This window comes from Brachyhypopomus gauderio, unplaced genomic scaffold, assembly GCF_052324685.1.
Source record: "Brachyhypopomus gauderio isolate BG-103 unplaced genomic scaffold, BGAUD_0.2 sc44, whole genome shotgun sequence".
NCBI lineage: Eukaryota > Metazoa > Chordata > Actinopteri > Gymnotiformes > Hypopomidae > Brachyhypopomus > Brachyhypopomus gauderio.
In genome coordinates, this window is record NW_027506870.1 from 743,374 (window position 1) to 766,808 (window position 23,435).

The 23,435-nt window shown below is 40.1% G+C and overlaps 1 protein-coding gene across 4 annotated transcripts in view; it reads left to right on the forward strand.

Annotated features, from left to right (window-relative positions):
* The first annotated feature begins 11,806 nt into the window (after positions 1-11,806).
* The window catches only part of LOC143486128 (adhesion G protein-coupled receptor L3-like), a 33,070-nt gene continuing 21,441 nt past the window's right edge, over positions 11,807-23,435 (forward strand). For 3 of the 4 annotated variants that reach the window (XM_076985975.1, XM_076985978.1, XM_076985979.1), the window contains exons 1-13: positions 11,807-11,908; positions 14,032-14,079; positions 14,524-14,850; positions 16,702-16,836; positions 17,209-17,240; positions 17,365-17,442; positions 17,557-17,740; positions 18,109-18,222; positions 18,415-18,671; positions 19,744-19,902; positions 21,103-21,309; positions 21,443-21,675; positions 21,800-21,866. In XM_076985975.1, the coding sequence (XP_076842090.1) occupies positions 11,878-11,908; positions 14,032-14,079; positions 14,524-14,850; positions 16,702-16,836; positions 17,209-17,240; positions 17,365-17,442; positions 17,557-17,740; positions 18,109-18,222; positions 18,415-18,671; positions 19,744-19,902; positions 21,103-21,309; positions 21,443-21,675; positions 21,800-21,866 (1,872 nt within the window). In that variant the 5' untranslated portion in view covers positions 11,807-11,877. The remainder of the gene's footprint in view (positions 11,909-14,031; positions 14,080-14,523; positions 14,851-16,701; positions 16,837-17,208; positions 17,241-17,364; positions 17,443-17,556; positions 17,741-18,108; positions 18,223-18,414; positions 18,672-19,743; positions 19,903-21,102; positions 21,310-21,442; positions 21,676-21,799; positions 21,867-23,435) is intronic. The other variant, XM_076985977.1, reaches the window with a different exon arrangement.

The following is a 23,435-nucleotide window of genomic DNA, read 5'->3' on the forward strand; positions in this document are numbered from 1 at the left end:
TTTGTTCTCCGTGCGCTATTGCGCAAGCTATATGTGATTAAAGTGACGTCTGCTACGAAAAGCAAGGATCCCGTGTCTCATCCTTCGCCACGAGCCGCGCGTCACAGAACGACGAGCCGACAAGAGACACCGAAATGCCAGGCTACGCCGCCAGGCCAAAGAAGGCACTTCGCTCCAGCAAGCGACACCACCGCTCTTCCTCCTCTCCCCCGCGCCGCGTAACCTCGCCAACGCAGGAACAGTTGGAGAAGGACCCGGTGTGCGCCCTCCAGCTGGCCTCAGCCCGGAGGGTAGAGGACAGTAACCCTGAGCTGGCGGAGGTCTTCCGCCAGGGCGCGGTGAGAATTTGGAGGGAGCTACACTCCCCTCCATCTCGCGCCCGCTCACCGCCGCGGGTGGACTCCGGTGTTTACGGAGCTGTTGAGTCCACCCCGGAGAACGAGTTTGGGGAGGGGGATTCCGTGGAGGAGCAGGACGAAGCGGAGGAGGCATACCCTCCTTCGCTGTGCGATGCCTCCACCGTAAACTACGGTGGGGAAGAGGAGGAAGCCTACCCCCCCTCGCTGGACGATGTGTCTACGATAGACTACGGGGAGGAGGAGGAGTCAGAGGAAGAGGACTACCTCCCTCCGCCCGTGGGTTCCTCTTCCGTCAGAGAGAAGGGGGAGGAGGACGACGACGAGGACTACACGCCGTCGGAGCGCTCTGCATACCCCTCTGACTATAGTGAGGAGGAGGAGGAGGAGCTTGATGTGGACGATCGTCCTCTGTCCGTGCACTCAGGCGTCTCTGAGTGCACGGACAGCGAACTAGACACGGAGGGAGAGGACAGTCCACCCCCCTCTGAGTGTTCGGTTGGGACGGTAAAGGGAGGGTGGAGTACACCCTCCGGTCGCTCCGGAGGAGAGAACATGGACTGCTCTCGGGGTGGCAGTCCGGAGCAGCCCATGAGTTGGAGCCAGGGCAGCGAAGCGGAGGAGATGGAGGTGGAAGAGCCCACAGCCGACTCCAGAGAGCGGTCGCGAGGCGAGAGGGACGTCCCCTACGACCAGCTGGGGGGAGAGTCCGCCCGCCGCGCTGCTCCGGGCACATCCGCCCGCCGCGCTGCACCCGGTGGAAATTATGCAGCGGGGGCAGGAGGAACACCACCCACCGCAGCGCCTGCCGCGCCAGTAGCTCCGCCTCTTTCTCCCCTACTCGCCCTTCTCCTGGCACGCAGTCTGGCACCTATGTCGTGTGTGTGTGTTCCCGTGTTGGTCAGTCTTCCCCTTTGTTTACCAAACCCGTTTTTCCCTCTTGTGCCACTGTGTGTGAACGTGCCTGTGTGTGTGTTTGTGAACGTTCCGTTTAATGTGTCTTCCGTCTTTTCCCCCGTCTTCCCAGGGAGGGTGTTCTAGGCGGTCCATGGCGGACGCTTCACCAAGGGCGGTCACCTCCCAGACGCAGGACTGAGCGCGTCGGATGCGCCCATCGTCGTGGGTTCGGGGCACTCGGTCCTGTTGGCACCCCGGGACGGGTAGTGCCCTTGGAGGGGGCGTCTGTCACGTTGAGGACCCCGGCCCCTCCCTTTTGGGCGTGTGTCAACGTAGTCCACGTGCTTTGTCTGCGTCAGTGTATATACGTGGGTAGGGTTTTGTTGTGTGATTAATAAGTCTCACCTGTGAATCGTCTCGTGATCACGTGGGGCTACTGTGGTTTGTCTATTTAATGTGCGCTCGCGCAGTGTCCTGTGCTCGTCGTTGTCTACAGTCTACACGTTGTGTGTGTATCTTTGTTCTCCGTGCGCTATTGCGCAAGCTATATGTGATTAAAGTGACGTCTGCTATGAAAAGCAAGGATCCCGTGTCTCATCCTTCGCCACGAGCCGCGCGTCACAAATAATATATGTTGTAATATATGTTGTTGGCAGAAAACTTCTCAGACACAGGAAAAATGCTCTTTGTATTAAAGATTCATGAGACTGCATTATGACTGCTAAAACGGTTTTATAATTAGTTACAAAGATGCATTTATATTAAATGAAGTTAGAAGATTTTCATGCCATATCATGTGGGACTTTTGTTTGTGTGTATTACCACCACTGCCACCTCAGTTTCACAATCTTAAAACAGATAATATAAAAAAATGATTACTATCATAGCTAGGTGTGACCTGCAATAGTCGCTAATACCCCCTAGTCGACTATGAACGCCATAGTCAAATGTACCATTCTAACTTCATGGGGGTGCCTAAGGATGCTGTTAAGAATTAGTTGTTACATTAAATGTCTTTGTTTTCGTTATATATAGCCTTTTGTCAAATAAAATCATCATAATTTCTGTTAATAAGTATTTTTAAATGATGTGTGTGCATAACAATAGGCATATTCCTTACTACACATTAATAAATCACACCCTGCAGTTGCACAATCCAAATGAGCGGAGCTGAACACACTACAGGATCAGCATCTGCCGAGATTATAATGGCTACTAAAAAAACTTCAAAAGTATTTTGAAAAAGATAAAGATGAATCAAATAAAGTAAAGTGCAAGTTATGTCGTCAACGTCTTTCATTTCGCATGACAACAAACAACATGGCATACCATTTAAAACACATAAGGCAAAAAAAATTAAAAACAGTTCAGCCGTTTGTCGTTTCGGTGTGTCATCTCGTCGCGGTGCGTCTCGGCAAGTAGGCCTATAAACATTTTTTGTTGTTGTTTGCTTTTTAAACCCCGTTACTTGAACCTTTACTTATACATTTTTTGCTGTTGTGTGGCAATTGTTTTATATTTTCAGGCAGGCATATTTAATTAAAAATATTTTTAACATTTTGCACAGTGCCTGTCTGACAGTTCGATATGCGCACTGCGCACTGACGGTTAATGTTCTCTAACGTTTCATTAAAAAATAAATAAGTAAATAAATAAAAGCTGAATAAAGCCAACCTACCATGTTTATTCGTTTATCTGAGTGTTTTAGGTTTTTACTTTGAAGTGGAAAAAAGTCCTGAATAAGAACGGGATCCCGCTTAAGGTGTTCTAGATAAAAAAAAAACCCGATTCAACTATTAGTCGACTAAAGGGAAAATCTGACGATTCAGATTCGACTATGACAATCCTTAGTTGAATACATCTCTAATCATAGCATTATTATTTAAAATATTAGCTATTCCATATACCAAAATAAGGACGAAACTGTGGTAAATAAATAACTTTCAAGTATTCAACATAAAGATTGCGCAATAGCGCACAAGAAACATTCAGCTCACATACACGACGTGCAGAACATAGACAACGACGAGCACAAGACACTGCGCGAACGCACATTAAATAGACAGACCACATCAACCCCACGTGATGACGAGACGAGCCACAGGTGAGACGGATAATTACAAGACACACCCGCACCCACGGAGATACACTGACGCAGAAGAATAGACGCAGACAACGTTAACACACGCCCCAAAGGAAGGGTTCGGGGACCGTAACGTGACACTAGTGACTATTGTCTTCCTTGCATAAGTTGTAGATTCAGTTTTTCCCATATTTTAAGTAGTAGTTTTACATTGATCTGCTATCAATCCTTTGATATTAGACAACTGGCAACGTTTACAAACATTTTCATGAAATCTTGTGAAATCAAATGACCAAATAAAAGAAAACCGCTGGACTGTTGCTAGGAAACAACAGTTGCTAGGAAACAAGGTTTATAAAGGGCAGTGGATGATTAGTGCCTGGTACGACTAATTAGAAGATGGGTGACTGGGTGTCTGCATCTCCCCTGAGGACCTGGGCCAGCCTACAGTAACATACATGCACTAATATACTCTCATCAGCCACTTTATTAGGTACTCCTTGCTAGTACCAGGTTGGACCCCTTTTGCCTTCAGAACTGCCTTAATCCTTCATGGCAGATTCAACAAGGTACTGCACACATTCCTCAGAGAGTCTGGTCCATATTGACATGATAACATCACACAGTTGATGCAGATTTGTTGGCTGCACATCCATGATGAGAATCTCCTGTTCCATCACATCCCAAATGTGCTCTATTGGATTGAGATCTGGTGACTGTCTAGGCCATTCAAGTACAGTGAACTCATTGTCGTGTTCAAGAAACCAGTCTGACATGGCATAGCAAGATATCCTGCTGGAAGTAGCCATCAGAAGATAGGTACACTGTGGTCATAAAGGGATGGACATGGTCAGCAACAACACAATGCTCAATTGGTACTAATGGGCCCAAAGACTGCCAGGAAAAAAATATCCCCCACACCATTGCATCACCACCACCAGCCTAAACCGTTGATACATGGCAAGATGGATCCATGCTTTCATGTTGTTGACACCAAATTCTGATCCCTACCATCTGAATGTTGCAGCAGAAATCGAGACTCATCAGACCATGTTTTTCCAATCTTCTATTGTCTAATTTTGGTGAACCTGTGTGAATTGTAGCCTCCGTTTCCTGTTCTTAGCTGACAGGAGTGGCATCCGGTGTGGTTTTCTACTGCTATAGCCCATCCGCCTCAAAGTTCGACGTGTTATGCATTCCGAGATGCCTTGGTTGTAACAACGTGCGTTCAGAGATAGAGATGTTCTTCTGCATGTCTCAATTATTTGAGTTATTGTTGCTGTTCTATCAGATCGAAACAGTCTGGTCATACTCCTCTGACCTCTGGCATCAACAAGGCATTTGCGCCCACAGAACTGCTGCTAACTGGATATTTTCTCTTTTTCAGACCATTCTCTCTAAACCCTAGAGATGGTTATGAATGAAAATCAGTAGATCAGCAGTTTCTAAAATGCTCAGACCAGCCCATCTGGCACCAACAACCATACCACATTCAAAGTCACTTAAATCACCTTTCTTCCCCATTCTGATGCTCAGTTTGAACTGCAGCAGATAGTCTCGCCCATGTCTATATGCCTAAATGCATTGAGTTGCTGCCATGTGATTGGCTGATTCAAAATTTGTGTTAATGAGCAGTTGGACAGGTTTACCTAACAAAGTGGCCACACTAAACATATTCCAGAAATGAACCCAAACAACCAATATACAAACAACATAAATTAGCACTGCACTGGTAACAACCCCATCAGAGTGTACTTTACAATGTGACTGTGACGTTGGCGTGTAGGAGCAAGGAGGAAACGCGACAGACGTCTTGTGGTGCACACTGAACATTTAATGAAAATACAAAAACGCAAAGCCCAGCACAGATGGTGCAAGCACGCAAATTGCGGTGGCTTGCACAGGCATGAACTTTAGACAAAGACGAGCACTAGACACCGCGTTAACGCACATTAAATAGGTGAATTACACAGACCCACGTGACCTCGAGACAAGGCACAGGTGTAACAAACGAACACGCTCACAAACAACCCACACCCACGGAAGTACAAACATGGACATAACGACACGCAGACAACGCAGCGGCACGCCCACAGAGAAGGGTCCGGAGCCGTTCCGTAACAGTGACATACAGTGACTGACACATAAGTACAATATTTTCATCAACACTACCAACAGTATACAGACGGGTGAGACACGGCGTTGCCTAAAATATCTCAATTTGATATTAAAATGTCACAAATGTCACCAAGCATGGGATTAACACTAGACCTTGGCTAAGAGAACCTTCTCTATATTATGCAAACAACTTTGACCCCTCTGCACTGTCCTTTCTCAACTTTTCAGATCAGACAGCAGTACAGGAAGCTCCTGTGTGGTTTCTACCTCTCCAGAAAACCTCTTGCCAAACCAGATGGTCAGAACAGACAGCAGGCAGCTCCACTTCCACATGGCAAATAGATTCAGTGGTACCATATGAACCAGTTTCAATGATTTACCATAGACAGTGAAGAAAACATACTTTTTCCTGTGTTGTTTTGAATAATAAGATTTTAAACTTTGATTGTGGATAGATATATCTGTGTGGAGAACAATGTTTCAAATGTTCATCAAATGTTTATAAAAGACCAGCAGTCAGCCCAGTCTCTCAAAGTAAAAACAGTGCAATGTGTAATTTGTTTATATGTTCTCTAATTTATATGAATTTAACTGTTGAATTCTCTTGATTAATCAAATACATGTTTATTTCTATGTTAGATATTAGTTTAAATATTTGAAAGAAGCTTTAAACTAATTTCTCAAAAAATGTAACAGAAAATGTATAATGTTGTTCTAAGAATGTCATGTAACAGTTTATATTCCTGGATTAATTCCTATGTTTAATAAACACAGTATTAAAAGAAAGTTTAAAAGACATTTACTGTCACACAAATGAACTAAAACTTGTGGTTCAGAAAGAGCCCAATGAGCAGAGATAACGGGTCAACAAACAGCATCCAAACATCCAGATACTACTGGTCAAACCATGGGCGCAGATGGAAATTCTGAAGTGGGGGGGACCAAACTGTACAAAAAAAAAAAAAAATATATATATATATATATATATATATATATATATATATATATATATATATATATATATATATATATATATATATGCTTGTAGATGCTATATATATATATATATATATATATATATATATATATATATATATATATATATATATATATATATATATGCTTGTAGATGCTAGATATATATATATATGCTTGTAGATGCTAGATATATATATATATATATATATATGCTTGTAGATGCTAGATTTCGGATGGGGTCAATATAAATCTGGAGGGGACATGTCCCCCCCGTCCCCAGTGCCATCTGCGCCCCTGGGTCAAACCTGTTATAGCTAATTAGGGGTGCGAATGTTCTTTTCATGTTTTCACGAAAAGTGAAAGTTTGAAATGCACTGTTCATTTTCTTTATGGATAAACATATTCATATATTTATCCATACCTGTGTCATTAGTCTAACGTGTTTCACGTGGTGCTTGTTAGCTAAAATGTATAAAGTGTGAGTGTGTAACGTCTTGTGCTCGTCATACACATATAAGTTTCAATGTTCCATGTGCGCTGTGTGCGTTTCACTCCAAAATAAACGTAAAGTGTGTATTTTCGTTCTGAAGCCGCCTTGTTTGTTGACGCACACTCAGCGTCACAATGATGATGTAGGCATGAAATGAAAAGAGTGACTATATGTGCCCATGCACATTACAATCTTTAATTAGGGGATTTTTTAGGGAAAAAACAATTCAAACTTCCTCCTTTAGCATTATACCATGCACACTTCTCTCGACTGTTGACATTTATTTTTGTATTATTTGTTTGTTACTATATGTGCATTCTTAGATTTTTGGATAGCGCCACAGTTATCTTGTGCTTATCTCTGAAGTAATAAACACTCATCTATTGTGTATATTTAGCTGACCTCAGAATAAACTTTAACGAACTGACATGGCTGGCATGCTAGACAGCAGTGAGCAGTTATTTAGCCAGTCAGAATGATGCAGGTTTCAATTCTAGTGTGAACATGTCCATTTGAACAAAAGGTTTATTATATTGAATATTGAATATTCAAATGGAAGGTAGGACATTCAAATTATGTGAAAAAACTAAATTCCCTCAAACTGATCCCTGTTTTATATTATGCTAAGTATTGACATGCAAATGGTCATAAGGATGTTTTTGCCTCCATTTGATGAAAAAATATAACAGAACTATACAGAAATTTATTTGGGGCAAATCTATAATCTGGGTCAAATAAACAGCCCAATGTCATGAAGCCTATGTGTACAAATCCAGACGATACAAACACACAAACAGAGGTGAATGCTTACACAAACACAAATATACAGAGGTGAATGCTTACACAAACACAAACACACAAACAGAGGTGAATGCTTACAGACACACAAACATGTGAATGCAAGCACAAACGCAAATACACAGAGGTGAATGCTTGCACAAACACAAATACACAAACAGATGAATGCATACACAAACACAAATACACAAACTTAGGTAAATGCTTACACAAACACACAAAAGAGGGGAATGCTTACACAAGCACAGACACACAAACAAGTGAATGCTTGCACGAGCACAACCACACAAACAGGTGAATGCTTACACAAGCACAACCACACAAACAGGTGAATGCTTACACAAGCACAACCACACAAACAGGTGTATGCTTATACAAACACAAACAGAGGTAAACGTTTACACAAGCACAGGATGGCTTGTAGGTAGATATAGTATGAGAGACGCTTGGGAGAGGCAACCGTGACACAGAGCAATAACTTACTTTATAATGACTTTCACTAAGTACAGTTAAAACTTACAGATGGAAATCTTAGAGGCGGCACAGAACAGTGCCTAACATTTCTAATCTAATACTGAGCTGCTCAAGAAGGTCTTGAGTAACTGGAATTAAACTCATCCTGGTATTAACTCTGCCATACAGGCTTACATCAACCTGTCCGATGTTAGCGCTAATCTGCCCTTTCCATTCACTCGGCCACTGTGTTTGATTTTTAACATCAATATGTTTCCTACTGAACTAACTTTTTGTCTTTCTTCAAAATGAGCAAATATTTTAGTAGCATCACAGCTTACACCATTTGTTCACTAGTGTGTAAAAAAGAGTGATGGAGTAAGAGTGCAAGACTAGACTGGAGGGAGAAAGAGAGTGAGGGAGAGAGGTGTGGAGATCGAGAGAGAAAAGGAGATGTAGGAGCAGAGAGAGAGTGAGGGAGACAGAGGCTGCAGAATAGTGCCCATAAAACTACCACTGAGAAAAACATGACAATTCAGGCAGGTGATTCTGGCAGTGAGGTGACTGCTAACATCACTCCCAAGATTGATTGTTTTCATTAGCTTTGTGTACTGATGGCATACTGTAGTAGAAGGCATTTTGGGTCTTTCATGTCTTATTAAAAAACAAAATTATTATAAACATTCGGTCTCTTCATCTTACTTTAAAATGCTTTGCTTTCTCTTGATAACCATCCAATATAAGAGATACCTTTAAATGTACCAATAGTTACATAAACTGCACACCTTATGCTTCCCTTTTAAAGTTCTTAATAGATTCACCATTTATCTTTTCTCAGAAGGTCATTTGCTCTGAAGTCCTGAACTACTCTTAGGTATCATAAGTGGAAATTCTTATGTCAGAACTGTCTACAACAAAATCTATCCAGTCATGGGGAATTCATACAGGTAGCAACGAAACATAAGTTTCAATTTCAAGTGAGTGACTGTTTCAATTTCAAGTGTGCAATTGAGGAAGAGTTGCTGAAGGAAACCTGGACAGATGAGTGTTTAAAATATTTAAAGTTATTTTTACTGATACAAACACTCCCAATTGGCAAAATGGAGATGGTATATTTCTCATCTACTAGCCATTCTCCAACTTGTAATATTTTAAAGCAGAGGTGCCCAATAGGTCGATCGCGAAGGAAGTGCGGGTAGATCGCATGACATTAAAAAGTAGGAGATGATGAAAATCCATCTGCACTGACCGTAGCCAATCTGACTTCTGAACTTCTGACCACCTACGCATGCTCGTTAAACCGCATTAACTTGTTCAGTTACCTTGCTGAGTAGCTAACCTCCAATTTATTTTCAGACTGTTCAAGCATAATTTTGGGTGAGTCACTTAATTTTTAAGCACAAGTAGTCCTTCCAAGACGGAGAGATAGTAAAAGAGGCATTTGTTGAAGCTGCTAATTCCTTGTTCCGAGACTTTAAAAACATATCGGAAATATTATATTCAATATAATTGAATATAAAGCTCTCCAGCTATCGAGGAATACAGTTACAATGACAAGTATAGCTACAATTAGCGTGTCATGTCCAGCTCCCCCCTCCTTCTCAGTCCCATGTTCGTCGACCCTAGCCCCGCCTTGTTTTCCCGTTTCGTAGGTTTCTACTCACCTGTTTTCGCATTATTCCTTAGTGTTGCCATGTATATATTGCCCGTCTTATCATTTGTTCCTTGTCGGTCATTGTCCTGGTTGTCCTAGGTGTTTTGGAGTCTTCCTTAAGGTCTTCACTCTCTGTGTCTTTTGCCTCTGTGTGTTCTTGTTGTTCTGTCTTGGTTATTGTCCCCTTTTCCCCCGTGCTCGTTGTGTTAAAATATCTTGTGTTCTAGCCATTGTTCGTATTCCCCATGTTTTTCATGTTGTAAGAGTTTCCCTACCTCCGTGTTCGTTCGGTTGTTGTAGGTTTGCCTTACTGTTTGTGTTATTAGAAGTAGTGGTCTACTAAATGTTACGTGTTCGTGTTGTTTCTTATTGTGTTGTGTTCATGTTACCGTTCATTTTGTCTTGTGTGTTTCTCATTGTGTTATTAAAGCTTTTCAGTTACTATCCCATATTCTAATCTTGAGTTTGCGTCACTCCTGACTTCCCGTTCGTTACAATAGCGATTCTTTAAAATACTTTATAAATAAAAATAAAGAAAATACTTTATTTATCCTAAAAGGAAAAAAGGAAAGAAAGAATACACAATATTTCATAGTAATAATAACTTAAATAATGACATTAATACCTGTTTTTTGTAAAATTTTTTGCATTTTTATTGTAGGTAGATAATTTTGACTTGGTCATCTTACAAGTAGCTCGCAAGCTGAAAAGGTGTGGGCACCCCTGTTTTAAAGTATGCCATCATTACAGTTAAATATCCTATACTTTCTTAATCATCTTTGATTGATGCATAACATTGTAATGATATGTAGTGGTCCAAGGATTCAAATGTGATTCAAATATGACACTGTACTATTGCCAGGCATTCCAAGCTGCAAAAGTTGATTTCAGAGAGGTTACCCCCCGGAGGTTAAGTTGTTGACCGGGGTGGGCGGGGGCGAGTGAAAGTTGTAGAGCAAGGGGATGGGGGGGGTGGCGAGTGAAAGTTGTTGAGCGGGGGGGGGGGGGGGGCGAATATAAGTAAGTTGTTGAGCGGAGAACAGGCCAATCAGAACCCCCTCTCTCTCCTTCCCACTCGCGATTAGAGAAAAAAAAGTCTGTCGCCTGTGTGCGCATTTGTGTGGGTCACTCGTTCTGAATTCCGGGAGATTATATGTGACTCGCGGGTATCAGGGAGACACTACCGAAATGCGGGAGACTCCCGCAGCTTCCGGGAGACTTGGGATGTCTGTATTGCTCGTCAATGAGACGATATGTAGTGCAATCACACAGATTCAACATTGATCAAATCATTTTAGTAGGTTGATTCCCTGCTTTGCTTTTGTGAATGTTGTGTGTTAGTGCTGTGGTGCTGTGGACCTTGTACAGAAGGATTGCGGACTTCCTACATTTCTGACCACTGAGAACTTCTGTTTCTCTTCTATGTGAGGCAGTAACTCACAGTTTGGTTCTAGGAATGAATGAATGAATGAATGTTCGATTTATATAGCGCCTTTCCAAATTCCCAAGGCGCTTTACAATGTAACACAGGTACAAGTCACAGACAACCAATCACACACACATGCCAATTGCGCACAGCGTACTCTCTACCGGAAGCCACAACCCCCTGGGGGACTGAATGGGGTGCAGGAAGGGGAGAGAGGACAGACTCTAGTGGCAGAGCACCATCCACCACTGGGCACACAAGCAAACACACACACTACTTTTTTTATTGAACATAGAGACACAGACACACACTCAGGGAGAATTTGTCAGGGACTGCCAATTTACCTAACCTCCATGTTAGGTTATGGTATGGTAGGATGCATCTAGATATTTTCCTAGAGGATTAAACAAACTAGAATGTATGTTCCATACCACAAAAGGAAATGCAAAAAAGAAACAAAACAAAAACAATGTAGTTTCCATACAAATCAATACACAGCATCTAAACAAATGCAAATCTTTGAGATTTGCAGATATGTGAAAGAAAACAAGCACCTGGTATCTAGACCTCACTCTTACTCTCAGGACAAGAATACATAGCAAAGGTTACAAAGGACTACGCCAGATGAATACAAATATTATCTCCTTTTTGGCAAGTAAGCATTTACCTCCTAATCCTATCCTGCAAGAAGAGATGTGGGAGTCATGGGAACAAAGTGATTGTGTTGTCGACTGTCAATATTTTAGTTTGTCTGTCATTTTACCAAAAAGATGGTTGATTTATGCATTTGCTGTTTCTATTTCTGCTGCTGCTATGCCTATTTCATGCTTTGCCCATATTTCAAAACATAAAAAGTGTGTTTTGCAAGTGTCAGCAATTTGGTATATCATATTGGCAACATAAGAAAGGATGGAAGATACATGGATAATGGGATAGACTAAAGAGTAATACATTTGAAACTGGAATGATCAACTAAAAATTATACATTTGAAACTAGACTGATCAGGAAAATGTACGAGATTCAATATAAGTAAATCAGAATTAGAAAGAGTCTCAAGCTAAACATTTGACAAAAACATTTAAACCATAGCAAGACTGGTGGAAGTTAATAAAAAATGAAAGATGTATGAAAAATGAATGAAAGGTTTTTGAGGAGTAGCTGGTCATTTAAGTGCTATTGGTGAAAGAAGAGGTAGTATGATTTGTTTTTTAACCGTTAAAAAGTGGGGTGAACATGGATTCATCGCTATTTAAATATTTGGTTTTAACCATAAAAACTGGGGGGGACCAAAACCGGCTTTTGAAAAAGTGCCCCCCCAAATTACGTCCATGCCTATATTTGAAGGTCCATGCTGCTACTTCAAATAGTCTGGAAATTCTCCAGAATTAAACTGAATCATTTTATTTTGGCCCTATATTTGACAAATTCATGTTCAGTGGACTGGATAAACTGGACTGGTATAGTATCTTCCTCACATGGGGAGTAATCTTAAACATTGTAGGGGTTTCACCTACTAATCCTTTAAAGTAGATATAATTTTGTTTTACCTTAATTATTAATCAGTCTCATTCTAATTATACCAGAACCACAAGTTTAGTTATCAACTAAAGGTAATTAATGGTTTGGTATCTGAAGGATTTAACTATGAATTCTTTGGAGGTTCTGGCAACAACCACTTTTGAATGACATCAACACAGACAATTTGGTGAAAATAAATGATACATTTATTTAAAACCAACTAAAACCAACTATCAGTATATTAACAGTGAAGACTGGGTATCTAGTGTGTGTGTGTGTGTGTAAAAAGGGGAGGAGAGTAAATGTGTGCGTGCGCTTGTGCGCGTGTAAGGAGGAGGGAGTTGTTATCTCAGTTCTCCTATGGAGAACAAAGCATCTAAGATGGCACCGACTTTAAACAGAAGAGCAGCGCAGCTGTATGTTAATGAGCTCAGCTGGTTTATTCCAACGTGGTCAGAACAAAGAGTAATGGAGCTGGCTTAATAACAAAAAATTAATGTGGTGTGTCTGAGAATGGGGAAGACTACAAGTTGTCAATCAGATAAATAAAAGATGGTGGCATGCACAGCAAAGATAACTTTGTATATAAAAATCTTGATGAAGACTATGAAAATAAAGTTAAACACATTCAGAATGTATTAACAGAAAACTTGGTTAACTCTACAGTTCAAGTAACTTTGCCCTTTGATAAACTATGCCCAGCGGCAAGAGTCTCATGTGTTGAGGATTTTGGGTAGTGTCGTCGTCCTCCCTGAATTAGGAGGGAATTTCCACCACAAGCTCCTCGTTGATAAAGCGATGTCGTCCAGGTGTGCTGGGTTAGCAAGCTTGATTGAAGTAGTTCGGTGAATCTGTTGTCGCGGTAATGTTGATCAGTTGGTTGTTAGATTACATTGTAACTCGGGCTCGTTAATGAAGTAATAACGACCTTCAGCTGTTTGCTGTTAGTAGTACCAAAGTTCGCGTGCTCTCAATAAAGAAAACTGGAGAGAGAGAAATGGCGGAGCCTCTCTTTAATAGGTCTAACCTTGGTGTCAGTCAAACCAGAGAGAGAGAGATTGATGGGTGATCAGGGTATTTAAGTACCTGGAAACCACGTACTTTAGACACACCCTTACTTCCGTCAGATCAAGCTTGTTCAATGTGTTGCCAGTGGTACTGCCACCTGCTGGTTTAGCATGGTACCTACAACATGAAAATTGCAAACATGTACAGTGTGTGACAATTGTTAAAATAAAATAATTTTGTGTTTTCACCAGAAGCCATTGTCATCCTATTACCTACAGTCATGAGTGGTGTTTTTGGTGGTAAGTGTAAGAGCCAAACGCTTTCTGGGTGGCTTTAGGGATGAGCATGGTGTTTGTTTGATGTATATGGTTTTGGAGTGCATGTTTAAATATTATGTTCATCTAATTGTTTTGCTTCTGATGCACTGGCATGGCGCTATGCAGGGTGTTTGAGTGTGGCCAAGTGTAGATGGGGTTGTGGTTTTTGATGACAGCATGGATTTCTTTTACAGAGCTAGGAAGTGAGCTAGGGAGCTGCACAGTTTTCTGACCACGTCAGAATGCTGCCACGTTTTATTAACTTATACATGTCCTTTATCCCTAGACAATGCCAACATTAACTGGTACAGTTGATAGAATTTACAGTGGGGATTTTATCTATGTTAGCATCTTGAATCTAGAAATGTGATAGTTTTCTTGATTAATCATTTATATATGCATGTTATATCTAATTATGGTCCTCAGACATCTGCACAAATTATACCACTCTGTCTGACCCATGGCGGAACATTGGCTTTATTTTGCCCTTACACCCTGGCTGGCCAAAAAGTGACATTCATTTGATGAGTGGGTGGTATCGCTTCACTGGTATTGGTGGAGACCACAGTGATGGAATGATTAACACTGGAATGATCAAACCCTGCGTAGCCTTTGACATAAACAACTGTGACACAAATGTCACAAGTACAATTATACATTGTTCCACCAATGATAAAATTTTATCCAGATTCAACTGTACAGGAGGACTTATCCTCTACTATCTTGAACCAACAAATGGAACCTACATAACAAGTGAGTTATTTTACAATCCCTACATTATTGCAAAAATATTGATGTCATGACAGTACATGTAGTTAAAGCCATTAACTTCTGAAGGTAGATAATATATTGATTTTTATTATTTACATATTATTATTTGAAATTTGCTAAGAGGAGGCAGGATAGAGTGGGGTTTATTCACATGGAGGACAGAATCTTCTGTAGGAGCCTCCATTAGTTTTATCATGCCAATAAGGCCAGAGAACAATGAGGCATGATACAGAGAACTACCAGGAACAAAGCTCAGACATGATGGAAGCTAACAGGTTAACTCAGGCACAACATTCACTAGAAGGACTTAACAGAAGAATAACAATAGCAGGAGGTAGATTAAACATGGAACTACACTCAATAGAAAAACAAGGCAAGACTAACTGAATACACATAAACTAAAACAAAAATTGGGAGTGATACATATACATGATCAGTGATGGCTAAGTTACCTTGAAAAAGTAATCCGATTACTGATTACTCCTTTTAAAAGTAACTTAGTTAGGTTACTGATTACTTGATTTTAAAAGTAACTACGTTAGATTACAAGTTACTTTAGTAGTTACATTCAGCAGCAAAAATAATTTTTCCAATACTCACTTTATTGGAAGTGCACTTTTAACAGTAACAATGTATTGAAGCAGGTTCGGTAACCGAGGCAGAAACTGCTTAATCCAAAAATCCCGAGGAGGGAAACTTTATTGATAACGCAACCCTGGCGCGCGCAGGCTCCGCCCCCCAGTGTCACTTAAAGGGCAAGACTCGCCGTGAGGAGTAGTAGTCGCTACAGTATCTCCTGACATTACGTTTGTGTAGCTGCGCGGTATTATTTGTAAATTTATTTGTAAACGTAATACAAGCGAACTGTTCAGTCAGACAGCTTGTGAAACGAAATACCATTACAATTTCAAGCATTTTAATAAAGTAGGCTACGTTAGTCAAAATTCCAGCACTTTTCAAACGTGGAACACAAAGCAACAATAAAGTTCTTCAGGTAAATGTTCCTTCCCCTGTTTTTGAGGGGTGTTTCTTTATACTACCACATATTGTTACGGGAGGACACGCAAAAAATGACTTGTAAAACGTGCTCATGCTTTCACAGGGTCGCGCGCAGCGTGCGGAGTCGAGCGCTACGGTCATACGCAAAAGTAGAACTGACCAAGAAGAAAGCAAAAATATATATTTTTACTAGGGAAAATAAAAATAGTAACGCACAGTTATTTGGATAAGTAACTTTAATCTGATTACTGGACTGGAAATAGTAGCACGTTATATTACTCGTTACCGAAAAAAGTGGTAAGATTAGAGTAACGCGTTACTAAGTAACGCGTTACTGACATCACTGTACATGATACATATACAGGCAGATACATGATGGGTGAGGACATAGGGGACTGCAGTATAGACTAAGTCTACTGCCATCTTCTGGTGAAATATAAAATAGCTCTATTGTATGTGTATTTTATACTCTGGTCCACTGGGCTGGTGAGCCACATATTATTGAATTTATGACATAGGCTGCCGGACGGCAAAAATTTGAACGTAGGCCAAATGCACAGTGAACACATTGAACAACAACTGTTGCACAGTGAACACAGTGAACAACAGACATAGGTCAGGATGCACAGCACTTGGGAGACTTAACAGAGTTAATAGTCCAAGACACAAAGAACCAGAGTAATAAGAGAACCTTGCATAACTCCCATAATGGGAGACGTGGATGAGGCTGGGAGGTGGGACCGAGCCAAATGCAACAATTATTATATATGTATAAAAAATTGTTTTCTTATTTTTTACATAAATTGTATAATTTTACTGTTTGTGTCTCTGCAGGCCATTCTTCCTGTAGTCCATCTCCCTGTGGTGAGCATGCTCAATGTAATCCTTCTAATGGCAGCTGTGTGTGTGATACTGGACTCTCCATACCTGATGGATTCCTGCCCACAGGGGACTCCTATGGATGTACAGGTGCTGTACAGGTGCTGTTTCTTCTTTAACACCTTCCTAAGGTGATAGACCTTGGGTCGTAGTAAGCTTCTTTCCTTTCTTTGAATTGCCAGAGTGCTTTATAAATAAACCTGCCTTGCCTTTAACTTTTTGAAACGTCTAGGTGATTATAGTAAAAACAATGAATCACTCTGTGCAAGTCCAACATCTCACCTACCTGGATCATAGCTGTAACAACATGTGATGGCCAACAGTATTGTTTTAAAAATGTAGCATCTAGATCAGTGCATTCCTCAGTCTCACAAACTTTGCCTGTAGATTTTAGATAGCTTCCTAGGTGTGTACTAGTTAGCATTTTGAGTATGTATAAATCAACATAACTCTGATTTTCAGATTTCCAAATTCAACAACCTCAAACATGCGAGGTATGTATAGAGGACAGTGACCTTGAATAAACTATATTAATAATTACACATTAAGATGTGTGATAACAGTTATAACAGTTATACTGCACAATATAAAACATCAATGAGATACTTTTTGTTCTAGGTGAATTTCACATTAGAGTGTTTAGTGAATCTCCTGAACGAATCTCAAATTAGCACAGCTCAAGTGATGCCACAAAATGTGAGGAATATTTCACTCTCTCATTTCACTCTCTCTCATCTCACTTACCTTAATACATCTGTGTTTGGGCAGTTTTGTGTGGATGTCATGTAAATCTCCTTTGTGATTGCTTAGGTCATGGTCAACATTCTGGCTACAATACATAATAATACATATCTTTTGAATGCTTTTGAATCTACTACACAAAGTACCATGGCAAACTATGGGAACTCTATCCTTAAAGCCACTGAGAAGTTGGTGTCAATAATGGTGAACAATGTCAAAATGGACTCTACCAGCATCAATCTCCCAAATTTAGGTGAGAGACCACAATAAAACTACAGCTGACCTGGACACCACAGCAGCACTTCTCTCATGGTTATTTAGGTTGGCTGGGCAAAATGTTTGAAGAGAAACTCGTCCCCAACATTTCATTTGCTCTGTATATGTGAAAGGATCTTTAAAACTAAGAGTTGCAAATACCCTGTAAACAACATTTAAAATTAATTATACTGATGTAGTATACAATAGGTTAATAGATGTACTTAGTGGTATGATGCATCTCATTCGACCTGGCAAATACCAGGGCCATGTATCTCCTTTTGTCATAAATAATATACTGGAACAAACAGACAGACATTTGATATTTCATGAGATCAACTTGCTTGATTTGTTGTTTTGATCTAGATATTGAGATATTTAAGGTTGGACCTAATACCACACTCACAAAAATCCCCCAAATCAAAACAAGCACTGCTTTCTTGGATATTGACCTGATTGCGATTTCAAAGCACAACAATGGTAAAGTAACAACTGTTAATTTTAACCATTGTAGTAGCCAGTAAATCTGTTTTTATGAAGTCCACATCTTACTATAAAACTTAATTTCAAACTCATGGCATGAAATGGGCTGATGATGTTTTGTTTAATCTGTAAATAATCCAGAGATGCAGATCACGTCATATTTATTTGTTATACTTGGTCTACCTTTAGGATCAACTGCTGTGGTTTTCATGACCTACTCCAACATGTTAAATATGCTGAAACCTGATACAAATACCAATGCTGTGAAAACTATGATGTCCATTGTGGTAACAGTCATGGTGCTGCCAATCAGTAACAATCCAAGTACTGTCAATCACAATCCATCACCTAGTCGAGACATTGACTATCCACACACGTCACAGACCACGGATGACCCTAAGATGCCATTGCAAGTGCCTTACAATGTCACCCTGAATAATCCTGATGTGAGTTCTAATGAATATGAAAATAATCTATGAAATATAAAGTTTAACAACCTAATCCTTAAATAAGTCAATATGTCAAAGTCAAGGCACCGAGATTGATTATCTATGGCCCCCTGGATGATATTTAATTACTATTAGAACCGGCCCGCAGGCCACAGCCGCCCGATGGTGTTTTGCACGCACTACAACACTACATTCCCCACAATGCAACGGTAGCCCGCGAAGTCATGTTTTGTCCTGGAATTACAAGAGGCTCGTATTTGTTAACGTAATACAAGAGAACTGTTCAGTCAGATAGCTATTTGGTGTGAAACGAAGTAGTTACAATTTCAAGCATTTTCAAGTACTTTAGCTTAAATTCCAGCACTTTTCAATATTACTTTATTTATGTTTGCTTGTTGAAAAATGTTTTCACTTGAAATTACTGACAGATCCATGAGAAAATATTGCTTTATTCATTTAGGCATTAAATAATACACTGTGTTAGGTCTTGGTTCAATAGGCTATGTGCAATCATTTTAATATGTTTTAATAAACATTGAACCAGTCCGGCCCTCGGCTTGTAGCAAATGAGTTTTTTTGGCCCTCAGTGTATTTGACTTTGACATCCCTGCCTTAAAGGAAGTCAAGAGTACAGTGAAATAAAAAAAAAACACAGGTAGTCCAAGGAATAGCGCCCCCTACAACACGTTAAGATTAATCAATTACTTTTGCAAGAGAACCTCAGAAGGCTCATGATAGTTGATGAAGCCATAGTCAATAATGGAGCAGTATTACACTGTTCTACCATTGCCCTTACCCTATCAAATTACTATGTATGATGCATTGCCTAATCAGATCACTGCCTAATCAGTCAGTCAATCTATACACACTATATTTGTCACCTGGTGTTGACTGTTCTTTTTAATTGTAGAGACATACAAAATCAAGGGACCTCTTATTTGACTTTTATACTTGTCTTTTTGATTTCTGAAAAGTTGACAATTTCAAGAATGCTTGCTTTGTTTTGTCTAGACTTTATTTTCTTTAACCAATCACACATTTTGATCTCTGTTTTATGTAAATGGCCTAGAAGTATCACCAGCATTATGATGCATCCTGCGTGACCTGGAGCGGCACTAAATGGGTTAATGGATTTTGTCATGTCACCTGGAAGAATGACAGTTACACAGTGTGTTCTTGTGTTCACCCAGAAACCTTGGCGCTCCTCATGCAAATAGAAGACTCAGTGGTAAGAGACAAAGGGATTACTGTAGGAAACTTAAAACATTTTTAAAAACCATATGCACAAGGCTGTCAGAATTTACAAAACCAGTTCAGGTAGTTCACACCTTTCCTTTACACATTCCTTTCCCTCTGCCCTGTCTCCACCCAGAGTTGTGTTGTGTTGGAATTAACACTCCCTACACTCATGTTAAAACAATAGACAAAGCAGTAAGGAAGACTGCATAAAGATCAGAGACAAATGTAACTGTAACATGAAGTTACCAAGGAAGTCCTGACTGTAATTACATAAAGATACAAGCTGTATCACAAAACATGAATGGAATTAGGAAAAATATAATGAGCATTGGAGCATAGCCAATGGCAACAGAATTGCTTAATTATCCTTCATATCCTGGTGTTTATTGGAATTTTCTGAATGTGAATTTCGGGATATGTAAAAAGCCTATCAAATTCAAACAACATGTACATATATTATTTAAATATTGACTTGAGAACTGTCATGTTTACAGCCCCAGACCCCTCCCTTTGGGTGTGTGTATATGTAGTCCGCATCTATATATGTACTTCCTGTGGGTGTGGCTGTTTGTGTATGTGTTCACCCGTCTCGTTAGTGCACATGGCGCTTGTTATATGTTAAGTATATGTTGTTTGAGTTAGCCTTGTCCCATACTCATTTTTGTGAGTCCCTTTGTGAGTCTACATGTCATACTTGTTTCGTGTTTTTGGCTATTAAAAGCTATGTTTAAGTGAAATACTTTCTGCATCCTGCATACCTTGCTCTGTTACATGAACATTGAAAAATATAAGTGAAAATTTACTGAATATTTGAAGAGCTGAATTCAAAGACAAAAAGATACACAAATTTGATTCAAAGCAATTGTCTGCCAGGAATTCAGACTTTTACTAAATCTGATGAGACAGATTTGCTTCCACATCAAACCACCACATTACTAAATTCTTGTGACAATACACAGCTTGGTCTCTGAAATTATTTCTTTGGTAAAGAAGATTTAGATTTGTTTGACTGTAACTAGCACTTGAAAGTATGAGCTTTTTCTCACAATATCCCAACTTCCACTGGTATCAGTAATGTGTTGTGAGAAATTAATTAGTTGGAGAAAACATTAGTTTGATGGACACACCACATAATGCTCACAGTGCAGTTATTAATACATAAAATCAAACATGCATTGCTGTTTTTTAGAGTGATCCCACCCTGGAGTTACTAGATATTATTGCTGAGTCAGTAGGCCTGGTCTTCCTGAGTTTGGCTCTCCTGACCTTTGCCCTTTGTCGGAGGAATACAAGATTGACCAACACGGCTCAGATCAACTTGTGTTTAAGCCTGCTGTTAGCTCATCTCCTCTTCCTACTCACACAACAATTCCTGCAGTACATACAACCTATCCAGGTGAGTACTTGTATCTAAATACACCCTTACACAGTTATTATCCATATATCTTCATTAGGTGAATATACTTAGTAACATATCTCCCTACCAATGTGAAATATGCTCTTACATCTCTCTCTCTTCCTCTCTTCAGCTGGCATGTGTTACATTAGCAGGTGTTCTACTGTTCCTCTTCCTCTCTGCATTTGTGTGGATGTTCATAGAGGCTGTACTGCTCTTCATCGCTGTGAGGAACCTATCAAACATCAGATCAAAGCAGAAGGAGGTGCTTAGCTGGAAATGGCTGATTATAATTGGATATGTTATTCCGCTGGTTATAGTATCCGTGTCTGCTGGGCTGTTTCCTGATGGATTTGGCAGTGACAAGTGAGTGTGGACTGGGATTCATCAGTCTATGTGGAAGTTAATTTAAATACCAATGTTTCAATCAGCAAACAGAACCTGTATCTATAATCAGAACCTATATGCACTTTTTTCATCTACATGGTAGTTGCTGGCTTAAGAAAGATGAACAATTCTTCTGGAGTTTTCTGGGCCCTGTATGCTTTATTCTCACAGTAAGTGCTTAAAATAATATATAATTTTGCCGCTGTCAAAAAACATCTCAGTCACAGTAACTGAAAAAAAAGGAAAAATGCTGTGTATTAAACATTCTGTAAGGCTGGGAGGCAGGCACGACAAGGCAAGTGTGTTGCAGACATACAACGTTTATTCCACACAGCACAAATAACCAACAAAGATATAACACTCACATAAACTGTCAGAACCAAAACTGATGAGGGCTTGCGACAAAGACAAGCACGAGACATTGCGCACATGCACATTAAATAGACGAACTACACAATCCCCAGTGATCATGAGACGAGCCACAGGTGAGACCGACAAACACGCGCACACACACAACCACACCCACGGAAACACATACATGGTTATAACGTGACGCAGACAACATAAACACATGCCTAAAGGCAGGGGTCCGGAGCTGTTCCGTGACACATTCATAGAACTTTTAGAAAAAAAACTTTATATTTACTTTTGAAGAGACTTCATTAACACTAAAACTGTTTTATGCTTAGTTATAAAGATGCTTGTATCTTAAATGGGAGTTACAAAATTGACCAGTATCACTGTGTTGAGGAACTGTGGTGACAACTGGACTGGGTAATAGGAACAGCTCTCCTGCTACTTCCTAACTATTTTATTGTTTTATTTGTTGTAGTGAATTGGTTTTGACTTTCTGAAACTTTAGCTTTTGTTTTATGATATTTTGGTTTAAAGTACAAGAATGTGCTTGATAGTTTTAATGGTTTCAGGGACAGTTTTGTAATAGAAGGATGATGCCTTCAGCTTTGAAAAAAATTAAGACCAGACCTTCATATCTCAAATGCAGACTGGAATACAGTTCAGTCTTAAGTTTGAAACTGACAAATGGGTTAAAATTAGGGGTGGGCATAGATTAATTTTTTAATCTAGATTCATCTCACTGAAATCTTGAAATTAATCTAGACTAAAATGTCTCATTCAGAATATGCATGCTACCCAATAAAGTCAGTCTTTGAGATAGGGTTTCTAACCATGTTTATGGGCCGGCAGCTAGTGGCAATCCACTGAGCAAAGAGATTGGTCAACTTGTCTGATAGAGCTGCGCTGACCTTGCCTCAGAGTAGTTTGGCGGTGACTCTTCCCCTGGGCTGCATCAGTGCTTGACCCAGCGTCAGCAGCATTAGCAAACGGGTGCTTTGCGTTTAAATGGTACTTTTGTGACACCGCCACATAAGGGAACCTGTGGGATATCTAGGGGTTATTGACACTTGCACCGATTCCTGGTAGTGTTGGTTACACTTTAGACTGGTAGAACTCCTACAATAAACTAATTCCGCGTTGCATAAGGTGCAAACAACTTTAGTCTTGTCAATGTCTCCATTAGGAAGCTTCTTAAAAATGAATTTTCCATGAAGCAAACCTGGCGGCTTCGTGGCTGCATCCATGTAAGCACATATGTGATTTGTTGTGGTAGTCTTTGTAATTCACAGGTTTGAAAACTCGTTCTCGCCCCTACTGTGTAATTTGGTTAGGAATACACCAAAGCTAACCTATAAAGGTGAAAGTCATCATAGTTTGCTATT